The sequence below is a fragment of the Homarus americanus genome, unplaced genomic scaffold (assembly GCF_018991925.1).
Source record: "Homarus americanus isolate GMGI-L3 unplaced genomic scaffold, GMGI_Hamer_2.0 scaffold18703, whole genome shotgun sequence".
In the NCBI taxonomy this organism is placed as follows: Eukaryota; Metazoa; Arthropoda; class Malacostraca; order Decapoda; family Nephropidae; genus Homarus; species Homarus americanus.
In genome coordinates, this window is record NW_024749779.1 from 7,714,098 (window position 1) to 7,733,709 (window position 19,612).

The 19,612-nt window shown below is 41.6% G+C and overlaps 1 protein-coding gene across 1 annotated transcript in view; it reads left to right on the plus strand.

The window, feature by feature from the left end:
• The window catches only part of LOC121853848 (PDF receptor-like), a 198,428-nt gene that overhangs the window by 31,471 nt on the left and 147,345 nt on the right, over positions 1–19,612 (plus strand). Inside the window, exon 3 of the mRNA XM_042348224.1 lies at positions 7,337–7,428. Within this exon, the coding sequence (XP_042204158.1) occupies positions 7,337–7,428 (92 nt within the window). The remainder of the gene's footprint in view (positions 1–7,336; positions 7,429–19,612) is intronic.

Here is a 19,612-nt window from a genome sequence, read left to right on the forward strand (position 1 = left end):
AAGAAATCAATAATTACACATAAATAGATAAATCAAGTTTTTCTAAATATTTAAGGTAAAATAGAAATACGAAATTGAAAATATAAACTGGAAGAGTTTTGGGAATGTGCAAGAACTCTACCCATTAATCTGTCCTCGCTTCCTCCCCTGCCGACCACAATTTTCTTCTTTTCCTTCCCTGCTACCCCTACCTTCCCCCATTTCTTCCATCCCCACCCAATACTGTCCTCCATCCCCCATCCTAACCGTCTTTTTTTCGCTACACCACCCCCTCTCTTTTCCTCCTGTACCATCCCGTATTTTCCCCATTTCTCTACTGCCACTTTTAACTTTCCCTAATTTCTCTCCCCACCATCCTATACTATCGTCTTTTCCTCACCCCACCCTATATTGTTCTCTTTTCCTCCCCTGCCACTCCAATTTTCCCTTTTTCTTCCCTACCATCCCTCCCTTATATTATTCTCTTTTCCTCCCCTGCTACCCCTTATTTTCCCAATTCCCCCTGCCGCCTCTATTGTCCCGAGCCTCCCTCTAACAGGTCGTATGGGGGGAGGAGGGATGCAGCCTTAGTTTCTGAAACCCCTTCCAAAAATTCAATAATCTATACCAAGGTGGCCAGAAGACTCACCCTAATAACACACAGTGTGGGGAGGAACACCGTCTCTTGCACTTGGTGTCAAGAAACGCTAACATTAGGGAACTATAGTTAAGATTTTAAGTGGAAACATTATCCAGCTGATGTTTTCTTGTGGGAGGGGAAAGAGGGGAGGTGGCGGTGGTGGAGTGACAGCCTGACTGTTATTAGGATGGAGCGGGTTGGTGGTGGTCTCTCTCTCTCTCTCTCTCTTTATGCTCATCTAACAGATCTAGCTAAAGTCAGTAAACTGTTTTGATGTGTTTTTCTCATCTTGTGGTTTTGCGATCTTGAGCACGGTAATAAGAGACATTTACCCTTACCAGCAGCGAGAAGGCGCCGCAGACCTGCTATATTTAGTATTCCAGTACCGTAGATCATCGGGGGAGGGGGCTTTTCAGTTCTTTGTTGGCTACAATATACCTTTAAAGATGAAGGGATAATGGTAGGTAGGGCAATGGATAAAACTGGGGGTATAAAAGCCAGGAGAAAACGGAGGGTGACGTGATGAAGAAAAATAACAAGTTTGGCCCCCTGAAGAGGTCAAAATTCAAGAGGTTTGTTAAAGATACAACCCCGGAAACATTTAGAGTTGAGGGTCGTGGTCACCAACTCTCAGACATAAAGATTGAATCTTGGTTAAATGAATGAGTGATGTAAAGTTGACGACAGATAGCGTGTTTGGTGGTGACAAATACACTTAATCATTGGTTAGTCTTTGGTTAAGTTGTCACGGTGTGTAACCTTAGTTTCCCTGCACTTGTCTACCCAAGTGCCCCCACCCCCTTCCCCCTAGGGATCATGGAAAAAGGTTTTCTCTTTCACAGCTTCTGCAACATCTGTCTTAATTTTCGTTAGACTCGGACACTTTGCTCCCACGTGGCCACAGAAGCTCCTCGTTTATTTATTTTTATTTTTTATAATGAGATGAGCTTCGTAGAGTGGCTTGTGTTGACTATCGTAGATAATAAACTCAACATTGACTCAGCGGAATCGTGAGTCTTAATGATCATGGTGTACTGTACCTGCGCCCGACAAACTTCCTTATTCCACCGTCTTAGTTGGAGATCAAACTCACATAAAACGAGAAAAACTTACGTCACTCTGAATCCTATCAAATATACCACCGTGTCTTTGTATTCCCGAAGCAGCCAAAAAAGTGAAACCGAAATCTCTTTTTAGTCAAAAGCTACAGTTGAAAATTTCAGAAGGAAAATGTCTAGGGCGGCTGAACCAATTGAGATCTGTGACTCTCCTAAAGAATAGCAACTAATGGACACATTTAAAATTTAATATCGTAAAAGTAGAAAGTGCAGGTTTTCCAAAATGTCATAAATTCTCGTATATACCAGTGATACATTATAATGTACAATTCCGGACAAAATTCCCTGACCACTTGGCAGTGTCTAGCATGTAAGTACTTGAGGTTCATTAGATAAGGGAATTGGAATTTTAAAGTATTTTCTCCGATAATTCTTTGTATTAAGGAGTGTTTTATCCTTTCCGTTTTGTGATCAAAAGGAGCATTATAAGATATAAACCAATTATATTGGTTGGAGCGTCACCATAACGTGAACAGCCATATAAGAGGAAAAAACACAAATATTGCCAAATATTCAGGGATTTTTTCCGCAACTGCACAGTCACTAACAAATGTCCTGTCGCCTTTTCTGCTGTTCCACGAACCCCGAGATTCAGTATAAATCTCGGGATTCTTGGTTCAGCAGAAGAAGTGAAAGGAAATTTGGTGGCGACTGTACCTCTGTTCCTCTCTACACATTAACCTTGATAGTGTGTTAAATGCCTGTCGTATCCCACAGTCGCTCACGAAGCATTCCGACAGAGGTGTTGGCTTTGACTCGTCTGTAGGAGGGTCAGTCATCACTGTCGCTTTGTTTATATACAGTAGAATATTTAGGCAAGTATTCGTGAGTTTGTGTGACCTGACGTGTTATACATAGGTTAGGTTAGGTTAGGTTAGGTCAGGTTAGGTTAGGTTAGGTTATTCCCAAGTACTCTGGTTGGTAGTGAGTTCGGGGTTCTTACAAGCATCTGAGTGTAACTGGATGGTACACTGGGATCGGATTGTGTCTAGATAATAAACTGGACATCTGAGTGTGGCTGGTTGATAAAGTGGACATCTGAGTGTGACTAAATGATAATTTGGACATTTATGGGAGGGTGAATAATTAACTGGACTTCTGAATGTGGCTCGATGATAAACTGGACATCTGAGTACAGCTGGATTATAAAGTGGACATCTAAATGTGGCTGGATGATAAAGTGGATTATCTGAGTGTAGGTGAATGATAAACTGGACATCTCAATGTGGGTGGATGATAAAGTGGACATCTGAGAGGGGAGGTCATCTTGCGTGTAATAGGCTGTCGGTACACGTTCGTCAAGCAGATAATCCGCTAGAGATGAGTAAGACAGAGAGGCGACACAAATAGAGAGAGGGGGGGGGGCGATACAAAATAATAGAAAGAGAGAGAAAAAAAGATAAAAAGGGAGAGAGAGAGAGAGAGATAATTAAATATAGAGAGAAATGGAGATAGAGAAAAGAGAGAACACTAACACGTAATTAATAAGTACCATAAAAAATCTCACAAAAATCTCAATCAGAAAACAATTCCCAATATATAAAAATTTAATACCACATAATAAAATATCTATCAACGTCAGAGGTAAAGGGAAACAGACAATAAAGATTAGTTTACTCTGACAACAAAAGGACTGAGCGTAAACAGTCAATGAATTCCTCGTTCTTCATCCTGTCATCACATATCTGAGGTTGTTTGCCCGACTGTTGCTCTTAACGACAACGCAAACATTGCTCATCTAACGTATAAATACACACTTTTAATGTTTTTATGGTGGCGCGTTTAGTGCTTGATGGATCTGAAGGATTATATAGCATTAGTTATTTCAATAGTAAATAAATATGCATGTAAGATACCTAATGGCCACCCTAATTAGAGGTATCCAAGGCTAGGGGAGGAGGTCAGTGGCCTGTGTAGGATCCCTCCATTGTTCTTGATAGTCTTGTCAAGGGCTATATTGAAGTCCATTGCCGTCCTCGCTTCCGTAACTTGAGCTGGTAGACTGTTCCATATATCTACTGCCCCCTGAGTGAAGAAGTATTTCCTTGGCAAGCTTGTGTCCTCTTGTGTCCTAACTTCCTGAATACAACGACTTAATCCCTTGAGTACCATGACTTTAACTTTTGAGTACGATATCGTAAGCCTTTGAATACTATGAATACTATTAGCCATTCCCTAGATAAAATGAGAGGGGCTTAAGCCATCGTCCTCAAGGGGTTAAATTTCTTTCGTTGATAATTATTTCAGATGAGAGTAAACAGTGGTCTGTATATGAGAGAGAGAGAGAGAGAGAGAGAGAGAGAGAGATGTGTGTGTGTGTGTGTGTGTGTGTGTGTGTGTGTGTGTGTGTGTCTAGTATTTGTATGTGTGGGACAACACGGGACCAGTCTGTAGAGATAATGTAATATCTTTTGATTTTCTCCTCGACGTAACTCACTTCCCACAAACTTGAACATTTACAGAAAAAGTTTTATAAGAATCCCTGTAAACGCCTTAGTTAAGGACGTTCAGGTGACGGGCAAGTCGAAGGGAATGATTGAAACCCGTCTTTTGACGCATTCAATATTTATTGATGTGGTCAAAACCTGCAGACAACAAGGTGTTCATTAGTATTACATGGTGATCTAGCTGATACATAATTAGTTAGGCTCACACAATTTAACTTAATTATAATTGATTACTGAGCATAATGACATGATACAAAGTTCATAACTCTATTAATCTTAGCTACACTTCATTCCGCGTGGTCTTATTGCTCCAGATAAGGCAGGAACGAGTGGGCATAATTAGTCCACAATATTTCAGTACTGAGGGATATGTCATCACTTTGGCTGTACTTACAAGTGCGGGTCCCAATGCGAACCAGTATGGTGTTCCAAGGAAGATAGTTCTGTGTAAATTGTTCCAGTACAAAACTCGGCCAGGATTGGGAGTTGTTGTTCACCACTGCTGGCAGGGTGTTGATCCTCACAGCATCACTTGAGGGGGCAGTCTCCTAGTGTCCAGGTGGCCACGCCGCCTTTTAAACCATACATTAGCAGAGTCATGATCTCTTCTCCGTAAACACCGCCCACCCCGTAATCTTTGTTCGGGTAAGGCAGCAAAAACGTCAGCACTGACACTAGTGTTGACGCCAGCGATGAAAACACTCCCGGCGATGCCAGCACTTACGCCAGTAGCAATGACATGTAAACACCGCTCACCCCCTAATCTTTATTCGGTTAAGGCAGTAAAAACGTCAGCACTGACGCCAGCGATGAAAACACTCCCTGCGATGCCAGCACTTACGCCAGTGGCGATGACACTCCCGGCGGTAAACACCGCCCCCCCCCCCCAGCTGCCACATCTGTCGAGGTAACAGGTCGCGTGGTGGGGGGGGGGGCATCACTCGAGAGGGCGATCTGTGTCATGAGATCCATGACACCCTCTCAGCGCTCACGCCAGTGGTGATGACACTCCCGGTGGTAAACACCGCCCCCCTCCCCCCCAGTCGCTACATCTGGTGTGGTAACAGGCCGCGTGTGGGGTGGGGGAAGTACATGGTTGTTGACACCAACGATAAAGCCAGCGGCGATAACAATCCCAAAAGAAATATTTCTTTACTATATTCTCCTGAAAAAGGTGCAGAGGGGAGAGGGAATACAGTCGGTGGTGCTAGTCTGTCTATATGTTTGTCTGTTACCTTGGAATGACTTGGTCTTTTAGGTAGAGGGTTTATTGCATTCAAACTTCATTCCCATGTTCAATTAACAGAGTTGATGAATCCTATTGATTCTGGTTTCGGTCGACAGAAATGTGTCGCCCATGGCACTGGCTAACTGAGTGCTGAAAAAACTGGGTAAAGGATATACTGACTATGTTGTTTTTTGTTCGATGTGGACAGACTCGCGAAAACACACATAAACACACACACAAACACACACACACACACACATACACACACACACACACACACACACACACACACACACACACACACACACACACACACACACACACACACACACACACAGCCTTCCGGCTGCCATGCTCTTCAAGAAACCGTTAATTATTATTATTATTATTATTATTATTATTATTATTATTATTATTATTATTATTATTATTATTATTATTATTATTATTATTATTATTATTATTATTATTATTATATTATTACACACACACAAGTGTGTGTGTCGGAGTATTGGGTGTTATTCTATTGTTAACTTGGTGATATTAAGTCATTTCAAAAGAGCAGCGTGTAACACCATGGAACAGGAGGGAGGGGAGGAGAATAGCGAAGCAGAAGGGGAAAACCGGAAAGGCGAGATAAAAAGGGAGAGTGAAAGAGTGACAAAGATGAAGGGATGAGGGTGAGGGCGGGTAAGGTAATCTCTCTCTCTCTCTCTCTCTCTCTCTCTCTCTCTCTCTTCTCCCCTTCATTGTATCTATATAATCTATATAGCCGTTTATTTTACATCTCCTTATCTATCTCTTATTCTCATGCAATGAACGACCTGAAAGACGCATATTAATTAGTAAATATGCGAAAACACATTAAAGAATAGATAAATTAATAATTAAAACTATGACAATAAAAGATGATATAAAGATTTAGTGATAATATTGTATTCTGAGTATAAGTTAATGGTAATTAGATGTCATAATTTGCATAATGAATAGTATTACCTGACCATATCCACTGTATCAGTTACTGTACCATCACCAGTCTGTATTATAACACCTGTATTATAACCACTGTACTATAACCAGTATATAACTAGTATGGATTATACCTACCGTACCACAATCATTATATGTCACCATAACGACTGGATTATAATTCTTGCACCATACCCACTGTACCATGTCCACTACACCATAACCCCTGTACCATTACCCCTGTACCACAACCCCTGAACCATAAACCATAATACCATAGCCACTGTACCATAAACCCAGTGCTATGACCACAGTACCTTAACCCCTGTACTATAACCACTATATCAAAAACAGTACAGTGTACACCGTAACCCCTGTACTATAACCTCTGTGCCATTACGAATGTACTATAGCCACTGTACCATAACCAATGTACCATAACCCCTGTACCATAACCCCTCTGCCACAACCCCCAGTGCTATAATCAATGTACTATAACCACTGTACCATAACGAATGTAAAATAACCAGTGTACCGTAACCAATGTACCATGACCCCTGTACTATAACCACTCTTCAATAAGAATTGTACCATAACCAATGCACCATAACCCCTGTATTATAACCCCTGTGCCATAACCACTGCACTATAACCAATGTACCATAACCACTTTTCAGTAACCACTGTGCCATAACCAATGTACCATAACACCTTTATTATAACCCATGTAACATAATCACTTCACCATAACCAATGTACCATAACCACCATTCAATAACCACTATTCCATAAAAATGTACCAAAACAACTGTATTATAACTCCTGTACCATAACCATTGCATCATAATCACAGGACCATAACCATTATTAACCACTGTAACATAACCGCTGTACCATAACCAATGTACCATAAGACCTGTATTATAACCCCTGTACCATAACCTCTCCTCGGCAGCGTTCGCGTACCGTGAGTGTGACAGTACGGGGTCTTGGCTCTGGGACGGCTGGACCAACTACTCCCAGTGTCTTAGCGTCATAGAAAACCAGGTCAGTTCTGTTCACTACTAGTCATTACAGGTTGTTACAGGTCAGCACAGGTCAATACAGGCCAGTTCACTTTCCAAAATGTTATTCCAGGTCAATCCTGATCAATTCAAGTCAATTCAGGTTACTAAAGGTTATTTCAGGTCAGCACAGGTCAAATCAGGTATATGTAGGTCAGTTTAGCTTACTACAGAATAGTTCATCTAACTACAAGTCACTTAAAGTCACTACAGGACAGTCCAGGTTTTTATATATCAGTAAAGTCATTAATATTTGTGTTCAGTTCACTACACTGAAAGTCAGTTAAAGTCCAAGTCAACTTTGGTCACTAAAAAGCAGTTCTATCACTTCAGGTCAGTCAATGGCAGTTTAGGACAAGCCAGGTCATTACAGATCGGCGGTCAAGACTCAATAGTTCAGTCCAGACTAATGCAGAGGTCAGTCCAGGTCACTAAAAGGTGCTTACAAGTCAGACTATGATACTTCATTTCCATCCAACCCTCATAATGTGCAGTGTAGAGGTCAATGCAGGTCACTGAAGGTCACTTAACATGAGGTTATGCCCTTTTGAATGGATATAGGTCAACACTAGATGGAGCATGTCACTAAGTATAGCCAGGTGTAGCTAACTAGGTGTGAATAAAAGTAACTAAATGTATATAAATATATTTAGACAAAATTAGTTTCAGACACATTAATAATAATCAATCATATTTAACATAAAGTGTCACTTCTATGATGGTAATGAAACTTTTCTTGTATTAGAAATTAAAATTCTTTATCGTTACATAGAATTTCCTGTATTTCCACTGTAATTCTGAATCTGTGCTTGTTCTTGTGTTTCCGAATGAGCTTTGTGAATTTCATTTTGAATCAATTTGCATATATTAATAAAGGTTGGCTTAGAACAATATCTGCTAGGATTGACTACTAGGTGATAGAGGGGGGTCATCATTCTTAAATGATCAGGAAATTTATTCTTCGTTTTTAAACTATTCATAATTCTTTCTTAATCTTTTCATCTCAGCATATTTTGTTTTTAACTCTTACTGGCTTGTGTTTTGCCCTCCTACGAATCTTGCTGTGATTTCTAGATTTTTAATGAAGACAAATTCCTCTAAGTGTTTAAATTTTCCTGGGCACTGGGACCCAGTGTCTGAGCGCTTGGTCTTGGTGAGACAGAAGGGCGCAGAGATTCGAATGTTCTGAGTGTTAGAGGAGAAATAAAGTGAGGCCATGAAGGGTTTTAGAAAGTGAAGAAGCTGACACACCTAAGGAAAAAGTGTGAAAGGTATGGGTACGTACAATAAGTACGTGTGGTGGGATTATATGTTTGTGAATTCTTCATGAGCGTCTAGTGAGGAGGGATGTGCTTGGTGAAATTCGGCGAAGTGAATCTACGATAAAAATAGGTGTGTGAGAAAAATGGTGCTGCTGTATTCTATACAGCCAATCCATATTCAAGGAACCAGCTGACAGATAAGCTACTGAGTGCGCCAGATGATTTGCTGACGGCGGGCGAAGCGATAAGGAAAATATAATGTGAACATAAACAAGACCACGGTTGTTGTGTGATAGAATATGTGAGCTTTGGTGGAATCAGGAGACGAAGGTGAGGCTTCAGATCCTTTTATGTTTAGGAGTAGTAGGCTTCATAGGAAGAGAGAAGTGGTTGGTGGAAATACTGGGCTAATATGTCGAGAGTGATTTATAAAGAGGCGGTGAATAGCTTCGTAGGGTAACAGGAGTAATGAAGATGAGGTGGTGCCCACTGATTAAGCCCTGTGTGTGTGTGTGTGTGTGTGTAATAATAATAATAATAATAAACGGTTTATTTATAGAGTTGCAGTCGGTGGCTGAAAATATACAAACCTACATGTGATTTAGACATAATTATATGCGTTCAATACATTTACAGAGCTTTATAGTACATAAATCAGGAGCTGTTTATTATTTTAACAATAGATGGGATGGTGCTATTCTTATATCTATCACTGTGGGGCTCTTGTGGGCTGAATTTTGTTGTAGTGGCGGACTGCGCGAGGTGGGCGGGGTACTGCCGGTGGCAGGAGGTGGCGATGACGAGGATGGTGCAGTAGTCCACTGCCAAACCTTGCTAGTGCTTGGTGGTGGAGGTCACTAAGAGATGGCATTTCCAGAGTGGAGAGAACGTTGTTGTAGCCGGAGTAGTCTGCACCGAGCATGATTCTGCAGGCCCTTTTCTGTACCTTCTCTAGCTGACGTTGTTGGGTAGAGTTGAGAGAAGACGACCAGGCTGGTGATGCATATGTTAATTTGGGGAGAGTAAATGCGTTGTAGATAGTCCTCAGCTCTGGCGTGGGTGCCCCAAGTGACCTGAGTCGTCATAGCATGTAGAGTCGGTACGAGGCTGCCTTGATTGAGTTGTTTACATGGGCCTTCCAGTCCAGTTTGTGGTCTATGGTGACACCCAGGAGTTTGGCAGACTGCACTAACTGGAGAGGATGGGCACCCACTGTGACTGCTGGAGCTTGCACTGGAGTGGTGGTGGTGTGTGTATGCGTGTGTGTGTGTGTGCGTGTGTATTTGAAAGGGTCACATACAGGGTGGTGTAATGCGTGTAGTTTGGCAGCATTATGTTAGTGTTAAGGTACAGGCATTGCTTGCTCACTCTCGCTTTCAGCTACCGCCAATGGCTAGCCCTCGTGGCGAACAGGGAAGCAACTTGCATAAGTCTTTCCCTACCATCAAGACTACTGCTGAGCCTCCACGTGGCAACACACGGAAACTGAGTGCCTCGTGGGCCCAGGCTAGACCAGCAGGGGATCTCGAAGTAGAAGTGGGCCGCAGAGGGACGGCACATAGGCCCACCGGTATGTGGATACGTCCTGAAGCATATCAACCAGTGCCCCACGGCTTTGTGGATTAACCTGGTAGGTATGAGGTTACGGGAGTAAACCCCGAACGAAAAATCTGCAGTGGAGGCCCGCATCAGGCAGAAATGCTTACAGAGCTCCAACATGACCCCCAACGGCGGTATAGGCAGAAGAGGTGACCACCATGGGAACCCAACGACTACACCTGTGTATGAAGGCAATGCATGATGTACATGTTACTAAGGCGAAACCCAACAAACTGGGCTATTGGCAGTCCATTGCAACTCTCCATCTCCCCAGCCATTGCAACACTTGCACCATTGGATCAGGAAAGGGGTGAGCCAAGATGTGTGGCTGCAGCCGGCACTCCTGCCTGACCACATAAATCAACTCACGCGCAGAAATCATCCAGCTCAAAATACCTCTCATCATCATCATAACCCATATACCCCTAAAAGTCCTATGGCGACGGACGAGTGGCGACGGGCACAGGCAGAGATGACTGCCGGGAGTCTCTAGTCACAACTCTGCACATGGGCATCACAGAAAAGATGGTCGTTTATGCACAGGGATCTAGGCAGCAGTGCAATCCGGGCCCGTCTGTGCAACTGAGAAGCCCTCTCGAGGAGCCACTCTGCTCACCCCACATGGGGAAGGAGTTAGAAAAGGTGCCCTAAACATAGCCTGCCTAAGAAAACCAATCTGACTGGACAATCGCACCCAGTAAGGTCATCCTTATGCAGTCGAAAAGATAATCAAAATCACGGATCAAAAAAAGAGCAAATAATATAATATCTTATGGTCGCTGCATAGAATGTCAGGCTCTTCTGGATATTGGCACAAATGAGCGTCCTGAAAGAAGAACTGCCGTTGTGGCAAAAGAGCTGGCTAAGTATAAAATCGACAAAGCAGCCATTATTGAATCCCGGCTCCCAGACAAGGTTCAACTCACAGAACGGGGGTCTGGCAATCCCTTCTTCTGGAAGGGTAAGCCTGCTGCGGAGAGAAACTGCATTTATGGAGTTGGCTTTGCCATCCCCCAATGCATTCTACACAGGCTAACTGAAATACCAATTGGGATCAACGAGCGCCTCATGATGCTCCGTGTCTCACTGAATCACTCACGCCATGCCTTCTTCATCGGTGCATAGGCACCAACCAACACTGAATGCATAGGGTGACATCAGAGAGGCCTTTTATGTGAACGTCGACAGAGTGCTAACCTCTATCCCCAGAAGAGAAACGGTTGTGCTTCTTGGTGACTTCGATGTTAGAGATGGCAGAGATGCTGATATTTGGCAGGGAACCATAGGGAGAAATGGACTAGGCAAGTGTAATCCCAACGGGCTACTCCTCCTCAGCAAGTGTGCTGCACACAACCTCACTGTCACCAATAAATTGTTTAGGCAGACCGACAAAATCAAGGGTTCGTGGCAACACCCACGATCTAAACACTGACATCTAATTGACTACATCATTTTCACAGAAAGAGATCGAAGGGATGTCCTCATCACCTGTGCCATACGTGGCTCTCACCACTGCGACACTGATCAACGGCTTGCCGGAGCCAAGCTATCACTTCACGTTGCCCCAAAACGGCGAAGGCAGCAAGCTTCTAGAAGAAGTTTTAACACTAAGCATCTGGAGGATCCAGTGGTAGCACATGCCTCCAGAGAGCAGCTTGAACATGGGCTGATAAACAACCCGACTACGAAAAACATAAATCCCAGTGCTGAATGGGATATTCTCCACACGGTCCAGACAATAACCTGAAGAGAGACCCTCAGCCAGATCGAAAGAATAGACCTGGAATGGTTTGATGAAAATGACTCGGCAATCACTGTACTCATCAATGATGAACGTGTTGCTTTAAATGCCTTGCAGAACAACCCACAGTCTCGGACTAAAGCTAATACCATCCACAGCAAGAAAGCTGTGGCCCAGCGGGAAATTCTCAATGCAAGGAACGACTGGTTTAAAAATAAAGCATGTGAAACACAAAAGTTTGCAGATAAGCACAAGATGCTTGAATTTTTCAATTCCACCAAAACATTTTATGGGCCAATCACTTGTGGACCAACACCCCTCCGCTCCTCCGATGGTAACTTCATAATAAAGACTTTAAAGGCCTCCTTCAGCGCTGGAAAGAGAACTACCATTCACTGCTCAACCGAAATACCAATGTGGATGTCCTGACTACCCAGCAGGTCCGTCAGCACCCAGAGCTGACCCACCTCAGCTTTCCTCCAACTCTTGATGAGGTAGCTACTGCCATTAAACAGAAGAAAAATAACAAAGCCTCAGAACCTGATGGAATCCCAGTCGAAATGTACAAAGCAAAGGGATCTGTGCTTACCAGCCATCTCCACTCTCTCCTGTAGAATTTATAGGAAAATGAGGAAATCCCCCAAGCTCTTAAAAAAGGCTGGCAAGACTTTTACCCGAGTCCTCCTAAACAGACTTCTTCCTAAGGCGGAAAAGTTCCTCCCAGAATCTCAATGTGCCCTTAGACCATCACTTGGCACCACTGACATGATCTTTGCTGCCCGCAAGATACAGAAAAGTGCAGAGAACAGCGTCGTGACCTGTACATGGCTTTCATCGACCTAACCAAGGCCTTCGTCTCATTCAACAGAGAAACCCTCTGCTGGACCCTCAGACGTTTTGGCTGCCTATCAAAATTCAACGCCATTGTGAGGAAACTCCACGATGTCATAAATAGCAGTGTCCTGAACAATGGCACCAAGTATCTTTCCATTTTGTTGGCTGCCTTCCATACTCGTGCCAGTGCCAATTTAGCCGGCGGGGTGGACATCCACTACTGGGTGAAGGGGGTTATTTTCAACATAAGACAAGTGATCGTGGGCCTTTCGTGCCCGGTGGCGAGTCCGGTGGTGCAGTTTACCGAGGCGTGAAAGTTCGAACGCTCGTGCTTGGCGAGTGCTCAACCGCCGTCAGGCTGACATTGTACAGTGAAATCGTTTTCCAGATGGTCGTGGTTGTTATATTCATGGTCGTGGTTGTTATAATCATGGTCGTGGTTGTTATAATCATGGTCGTGGTTGTTATAATCATGGTCGTGGTTGTTATAATCATAGTCATGGTTATGATCATAGTCGTGGTTGTTATAATCATATTCGTGGTTGTTATAATCATGGTCGTGGTTGTTATAATCATGGTCGTGGTTGTTATAATCATGGTCGTGGTTGTTATACTCATAGTTCTGGTTGTTACAATCATTTTCGTGGTTATTAGGTAATGTAAGTATCTTGTATACTATAGGAAGGAATAGAATATAGGTTACAATAACTAGTTACAGAAATTTTCGCCATAAGGAGAGGTTAAAATAAAATAAAAAATTTATATTATGAATCACCGATGATCATTCCAAGATAAATTATATTCTGAAGAGAAGTGACCTTGATTCTGGTAAGATTAGTTACCATCTGCTTAAGTCATCACCTGTGTCAAGTCATCATAGTCATCATCTACGTTAGTCAGTTTTAGGCCCATCTCACATGACTAACCGACCATCGATGTTCTTTCCACGCGAGGTTGTTAGTTTTCAATGCATCTTAGTATTTACGCTGAATTATGTAAGACCAGCTACCCTCACTGACTCAACTATGGTCAATTTGGTGTTATTCTTCTTTATAAATGCCTTCTAATCTGTCTCAAGACTATCCGTCCTGGTTTTTGCCATCCCAACTGTCTGTTCGTCTGCATGGTGTTTGACTGTGAGCCTGTCTGTACTCTTTGTGTCGTCAAATCTGTCTGTCTTATCCGTTGTTGGCTAGTGTCTGCCTGTTTGGCTAATGTGAACCAGTCAGTCAGCTGTCTGTATCTGTCTGTCATGTTATTTGCCATATTGTCTATTTGTGCATGTATGAATCTGTCTATTTTTGTCAACCTCTTGTCTGTTTCACTGTCTAGTTTCACCCTGTGTAGTCATGTCTGTCTGTCTGTATATGTGTGTCTGTTGTCTTTGTCTTTCATAAGTCTGTTTATCTGTCTGTCTTTCTGTGTGTCCTTGAATCTGTCTGCATTATGTCTTTTGTTTTTCCGCTTCTCTCTCTCTACATTTTTATCCGTACTATCTCTCTCTCTATCTTTATTTATACATCTCTATGTCTCTCCATTACACTACTCATCATATTTAGCACTTTTTCTTCCTTATTAAATAGGTGATTTTAATATGGTATTCTGGGAACTTTAAAAAACACATCCCTCCATTCATACCTCCACCTCTCACTATCCCTCTCTCACATCTCCTTTCCTCGCCTCTTTAGGTTAATAATGTTTCTTCTCCTTCTCTTCTCCCTTTCTATCTTCTCCATGCATTCCTGTTATTATCTTTTTATCTCTTCACCTTTTCCACGTACAGTCAGCCTCAGGAATAAGTATACACTGTAGCCTCGTAAGGTCCGAAAATGCTCTGGTAACGTTGAAACTGCGCATCCAGACGCATGATGAAACTTAGCTCCCCCCCACCTGTTATCTCTAACTATTTTCTGTTTCCCCTTCTTTATTTTTCTATTTACTCATCTTCCTTCCTTTACTAATCCAAACAACATTAAAAAAAAGTAGGCTAAGGGAAAAAGTGGGGGGAGGAGGAGGGAGCAGTACAATAACTGCAATCATCTGGCTGGCTGACAGCGTACAGCGACATCCTTTGCCAGCGTAAATAAAATAAAAATTAATGCCTTCCTAAAGAAACCATCGACATGGGACCAGGTTTGTTCCACTCTATGAATTGTTTGCGATTTTTCCACCAAGTTTGATGAAAAACGATTGTGCCGTTTCGGCTGCCCAGAACAGACAGACAGACACAAGCCTAGTCCTATAGTATATTAGACAAGTGATCGTGAGCCTTTCTTGCCCGGTGGCGAGTCCGGTGGTACAGTTTACAGAGGCGTGAAAGTTCGAACACTTGTGCTTGCCTAGAGCGCAACCGCCATCCGGCTGAAGGCGTACAGCGACATCGTTTTCCAGATGATCGTGGTTGTTATAATCATGGTCGTGGTTGTTATAATCATGGTCGTAGTTGTTCTAATCAGAGTCGTGGTTATGATCATAGTCGTGGTTGTTATTATCATGGTTGTGGTTGTTATAATCATATTCGTGGTTGTTATAATCATGATCGTGGTTGTTATAATCATGGTGGTAGTTGTTATAATCATGGTCGTGGTTGTTATAATCATGGTCGTGGTTGTTATAATCATGATCGTGGTTGTTATAATCATGGTCGTAGTTGTTATAATCATGGTCGTGGTTGTTATAATCATAGTCGTGGTTGTTATGATCATGGTCGTGGTTGTTATAATCATATTCGTGGTTGTTATAATCATGATCGTGGTTGTTATAATCATGGTCGTAGTTGTTATAATCATGGTCGTGGTTGTTATAATCATATTCGTGGTTGTTATAATCATGGTCGTGGTTGTTATAATCATGGTCGTGCTTGTTATAATCATAGTCGTGGTGGTTATGATCATAGTCGCAGGTGTTATAATCATGGTCGTGGTTGTTATAATCATGGTCGTGATTGTTATAATCATGGTTGTGGTTGTTATAATCATGGTCGTGGTTGTTATAATCATGGTCGTGGTTATACTATAGGAAGGAATAGAATAAAGGTTAGAATAATTAGTTAAAGAAATATTCGCCATAAGGAGAGGTTAAAATCATAAAAAAAAATTATTATGAATCACCGATGATCATTCTGAGATATATCATATTATGAAGAGAAGTTACCTTGATTCTGGTTAGATTAGTCACCATCTGCTTAAGTCATCACCTGTGTTAAGTCATCATAGTCATCATCTACGTTAGTCAGTCTTAGGTCCATCTCACATGACTGACCGACCATTGATGTTCTTTCCGCGCGAGGGTGTTAGTTTTCAATGCGTCTTATTATTTACGCTGGTGGATGTAAGACCAGCTACCCTCATTGACGCAGCTATGGTCAATTTGGTGTTATTCTTCTTTATGAATGACTTCTAATCTGTCTCAAGTCAATCCGTCCTGTCTATTGCCATCCCAACTGTCTATTTGTCTGCGTGGTGTTTGAATGTAAGCCTGTCTGTACTCTTTGTGTCGTTAAATCTATCTGTCTTATCCGTTGTTGGCGTGTGTCTGCCTGTTTGTCTAATGTGAACCAATCAGTCAGCTATCTGTCTGTCTGTCTGTCATGTTAGTTGCCATATTGTCTATTTGTGCATGTATGAATCTGTCTATTTTTGTCAACCTCCTGTCTGTTTCACTGTCTAGTGTCACCCTGTGTAGTCATGTCTGTCTGTCTGTATGTATGTGTCTGTTGTCTTTATATTTCATAAGTCTGTCTATCTGTCTGTCTTTCTGTGTGTCCTTGAATTTGTCTGTATTATGTCTTTTGTTTGTCCGCTTCTCTCTCTCTCTCCATTTTTATCCGTACTATCTCTCTCTCTATCTTTATTTATACATCTCTATGTCTCTCCATTACACTACTCATCATATTTAGCACTTTTTCTTCCTTATTAAATAGGTGATTTTAATATGGTATTCTGGGAACTTTAAAAAACACATCCCTCCATTCATACCTCCACCTCTCACTATCCCTCTCTCCCATCTCCTTTCCTGGCCTCATAAGGATAATAATGTTTCTTCTCCTTCTCTTCTCCCTTTCTATCTTCTCCATGCATTCCTGTTATTATCTTTTTATCTGTTCTCCTTTTCCATGTACAGTGAACCACAAGACTAAGTTTACACTGTAGCCTCGTCAGGTCCGAAAATGCTCTGGTAACTGCTCTGGTAATGTTGAAACTGCGCAGACGCATGATGAAACTCAGCTCCCCTCACCTGTTATCTCTAACTATTTTCTGTTTCCCCTTCTTTATTCTTCTATTTCCTCATCTTCCTTCCTTTACTAATCCAAACAACATTAAAAAAAAGTAGGCTAAGAAAAAAAGTGGGGGGAGGAGGGAGCCATACGATAACAGCGTACAGCGAATGAGGGTGCGCCAAGTCCGTAGACTTGCATCTTTTTCCAGCGTAAATAAAATGGTTAATTAATGGCTTCCTAAAGAAACCTTCGACATGGGGCCAGGTTTGTTCCACTCTACGATTTTTTTTGCGATTTTTCCACCAAGTTTGATGAAAACTGATTGTGCCGTTTCGGCTGCCCAGACACACAGACAGACAGACAGACAGACAGACAGATAGACAGACACACGGCTAGTCCTATAGTATATTAGATTACGAAATAACAATAGTAAAAGATCCGATAAAGGGTAAAAAAGAAAAAACAATAAAAACACCCCCGATAAAAGGTAAAGGCAATAGTAAAATAGCCTTAAAAAGCTAATACCAATAGTAATACTTCCGATGATAACAATAGCAATAAATCCTATAAAAATATACCATCATACCATACACTACTAGTAATAAACCATATATATATATATATATATATATATATATATATATATATATATATATATATATATATATATATATATATGTGTGTGTGTATATATATATAACCAATTATCAACACCACTCCTTAAATAGTAAACTAAAAACAAAATAACCAGATCTAAAAGTCATGTTACTTAAACTATAGGGTAAATTAACCTCTTTGTCTCATGAGTATACAGACCAACTTACCCACAGAGCTATATGTACCAAGAGATGATCCTTAAAGGTAGGTTGGTCAGATGGCTACTACAAGAGGAGATTTAGGGGTACCTATATCTATCTAAGTGTCGGTTATTGCTTAGCGGCTGATATACGCAACAATTACTTTATCACATTGCCAATTCAGTCGAGGTTTCCCCTCGTTAATTACCAGGTAGTGGCCTGGTGTGTAGGTTCAGGGTTGTAAGTATGTGTGTGTAGAGTGGGTTTAGGGCTGTGGGTAGGTGTGTGTGTGGGTACCGGGTTGTAGATAGGTATGTGTAGAGTGGGTTTATGGTCGTGTGTAAGTGTGTAAGTGGAGTTATGGTTATAAATAATAATTAATTAATAATTAACGGTTTATTGAAAGGGCGTTGCAGCCGGAAGGCTGAAAATATACAGTTACATAATTGGGGAATGGGGTCTCTTGATTTACAAATAATATATAAGTAACATAAGTGATACAAATATGATATATAATAATTATGTGGGGAGAAGCTCAAACTACAGGGCATTTCAACATAGAGACAGTGCAAAAAGTAAGATTGACTACGAGTGAATACACTGGTTGATTACAAGTTATTGATAAATTTTACAGTGGTTGGGACTGGGTTCTTCTTTTAGCGATCAGTTCGTGCTCGTATGGGCTGGATGCGGTTGTGGTGTCGAACAGCAATTCTCGGGCAAGGGATCTCAGGTGGTAGTAGGGGCCGGTGTCGAGGATGGTGCAGAAGCTTCTCACCAAATTTGCAGATGAGGTCGTGGTGATGGTCAGTGAGAGCCGAGAGGGTCAGTGTGTTGAGCGCTTCTTGATGTGTTGAGTAGGAAGGGAGATAATAATCTTATATGCCCTCTTTTGCACTTTTTCTAGGTGTTTACGTTGTGTGGGGGTTATTTTATCGTACTCATGGTGCTTATATAAATTTTCCTAAACATCATGCCTGCAACTCATTTTCAAGAGCCATTAAAATTTTTGGAGTACCACCACATTTTGCGTCAAAGCCTTTCCAAGACAGTAAAATTTTTCTTTTGATATCTGAAAAAATATCACCCTTACATGTCTTTCTGTGTCTGTGTTTATGTGTGTATGTGTGTGTGTGTGTGTGTGTGTGTGTGTGTGTGTGTGTGTGTGTGTGTGTGTGTGTGTGGGCTTGAGGTCGTGGGCAGGTGTGTGAGTTCAGTGATGTGGGTAGGTGTATGTGAGGTGGGTTCAGGATCGTGAGTAGGTTTGTGTAGTATGGGTTCAAGGGTTGGGGCAGGTATGTATATTCATGGGCGTGGACAGGCAGATGTGTGGGCTCAGGATTGTGGGCAGGCAGGTGTGTTTGAACTCAGGGTCGTGGTGAGGCAGGTGAGTGGGCTCAGAGTCAGGGGCAGGCAGGTGTAAATGGGCTCAAGATCATGGGTAGGCAGGTGTGTGTGTGTATGTAATAATAATAATAATAATAATAATAATAATAACAATAATAATAATAATAATAATAATAATAATAACAATAATAATAATAATAATAATAATAATAATAATAATAATAATAATAATAATAATAATAATAATAATAATAATAATAATAATAATAATAATAATAATAATAATAATAATAATAATAATTAATGGTGTATTGAAAAGGTTCTGCAGCCCGAAGGCTGAAAATATACATTCGACATAAATGACTTAT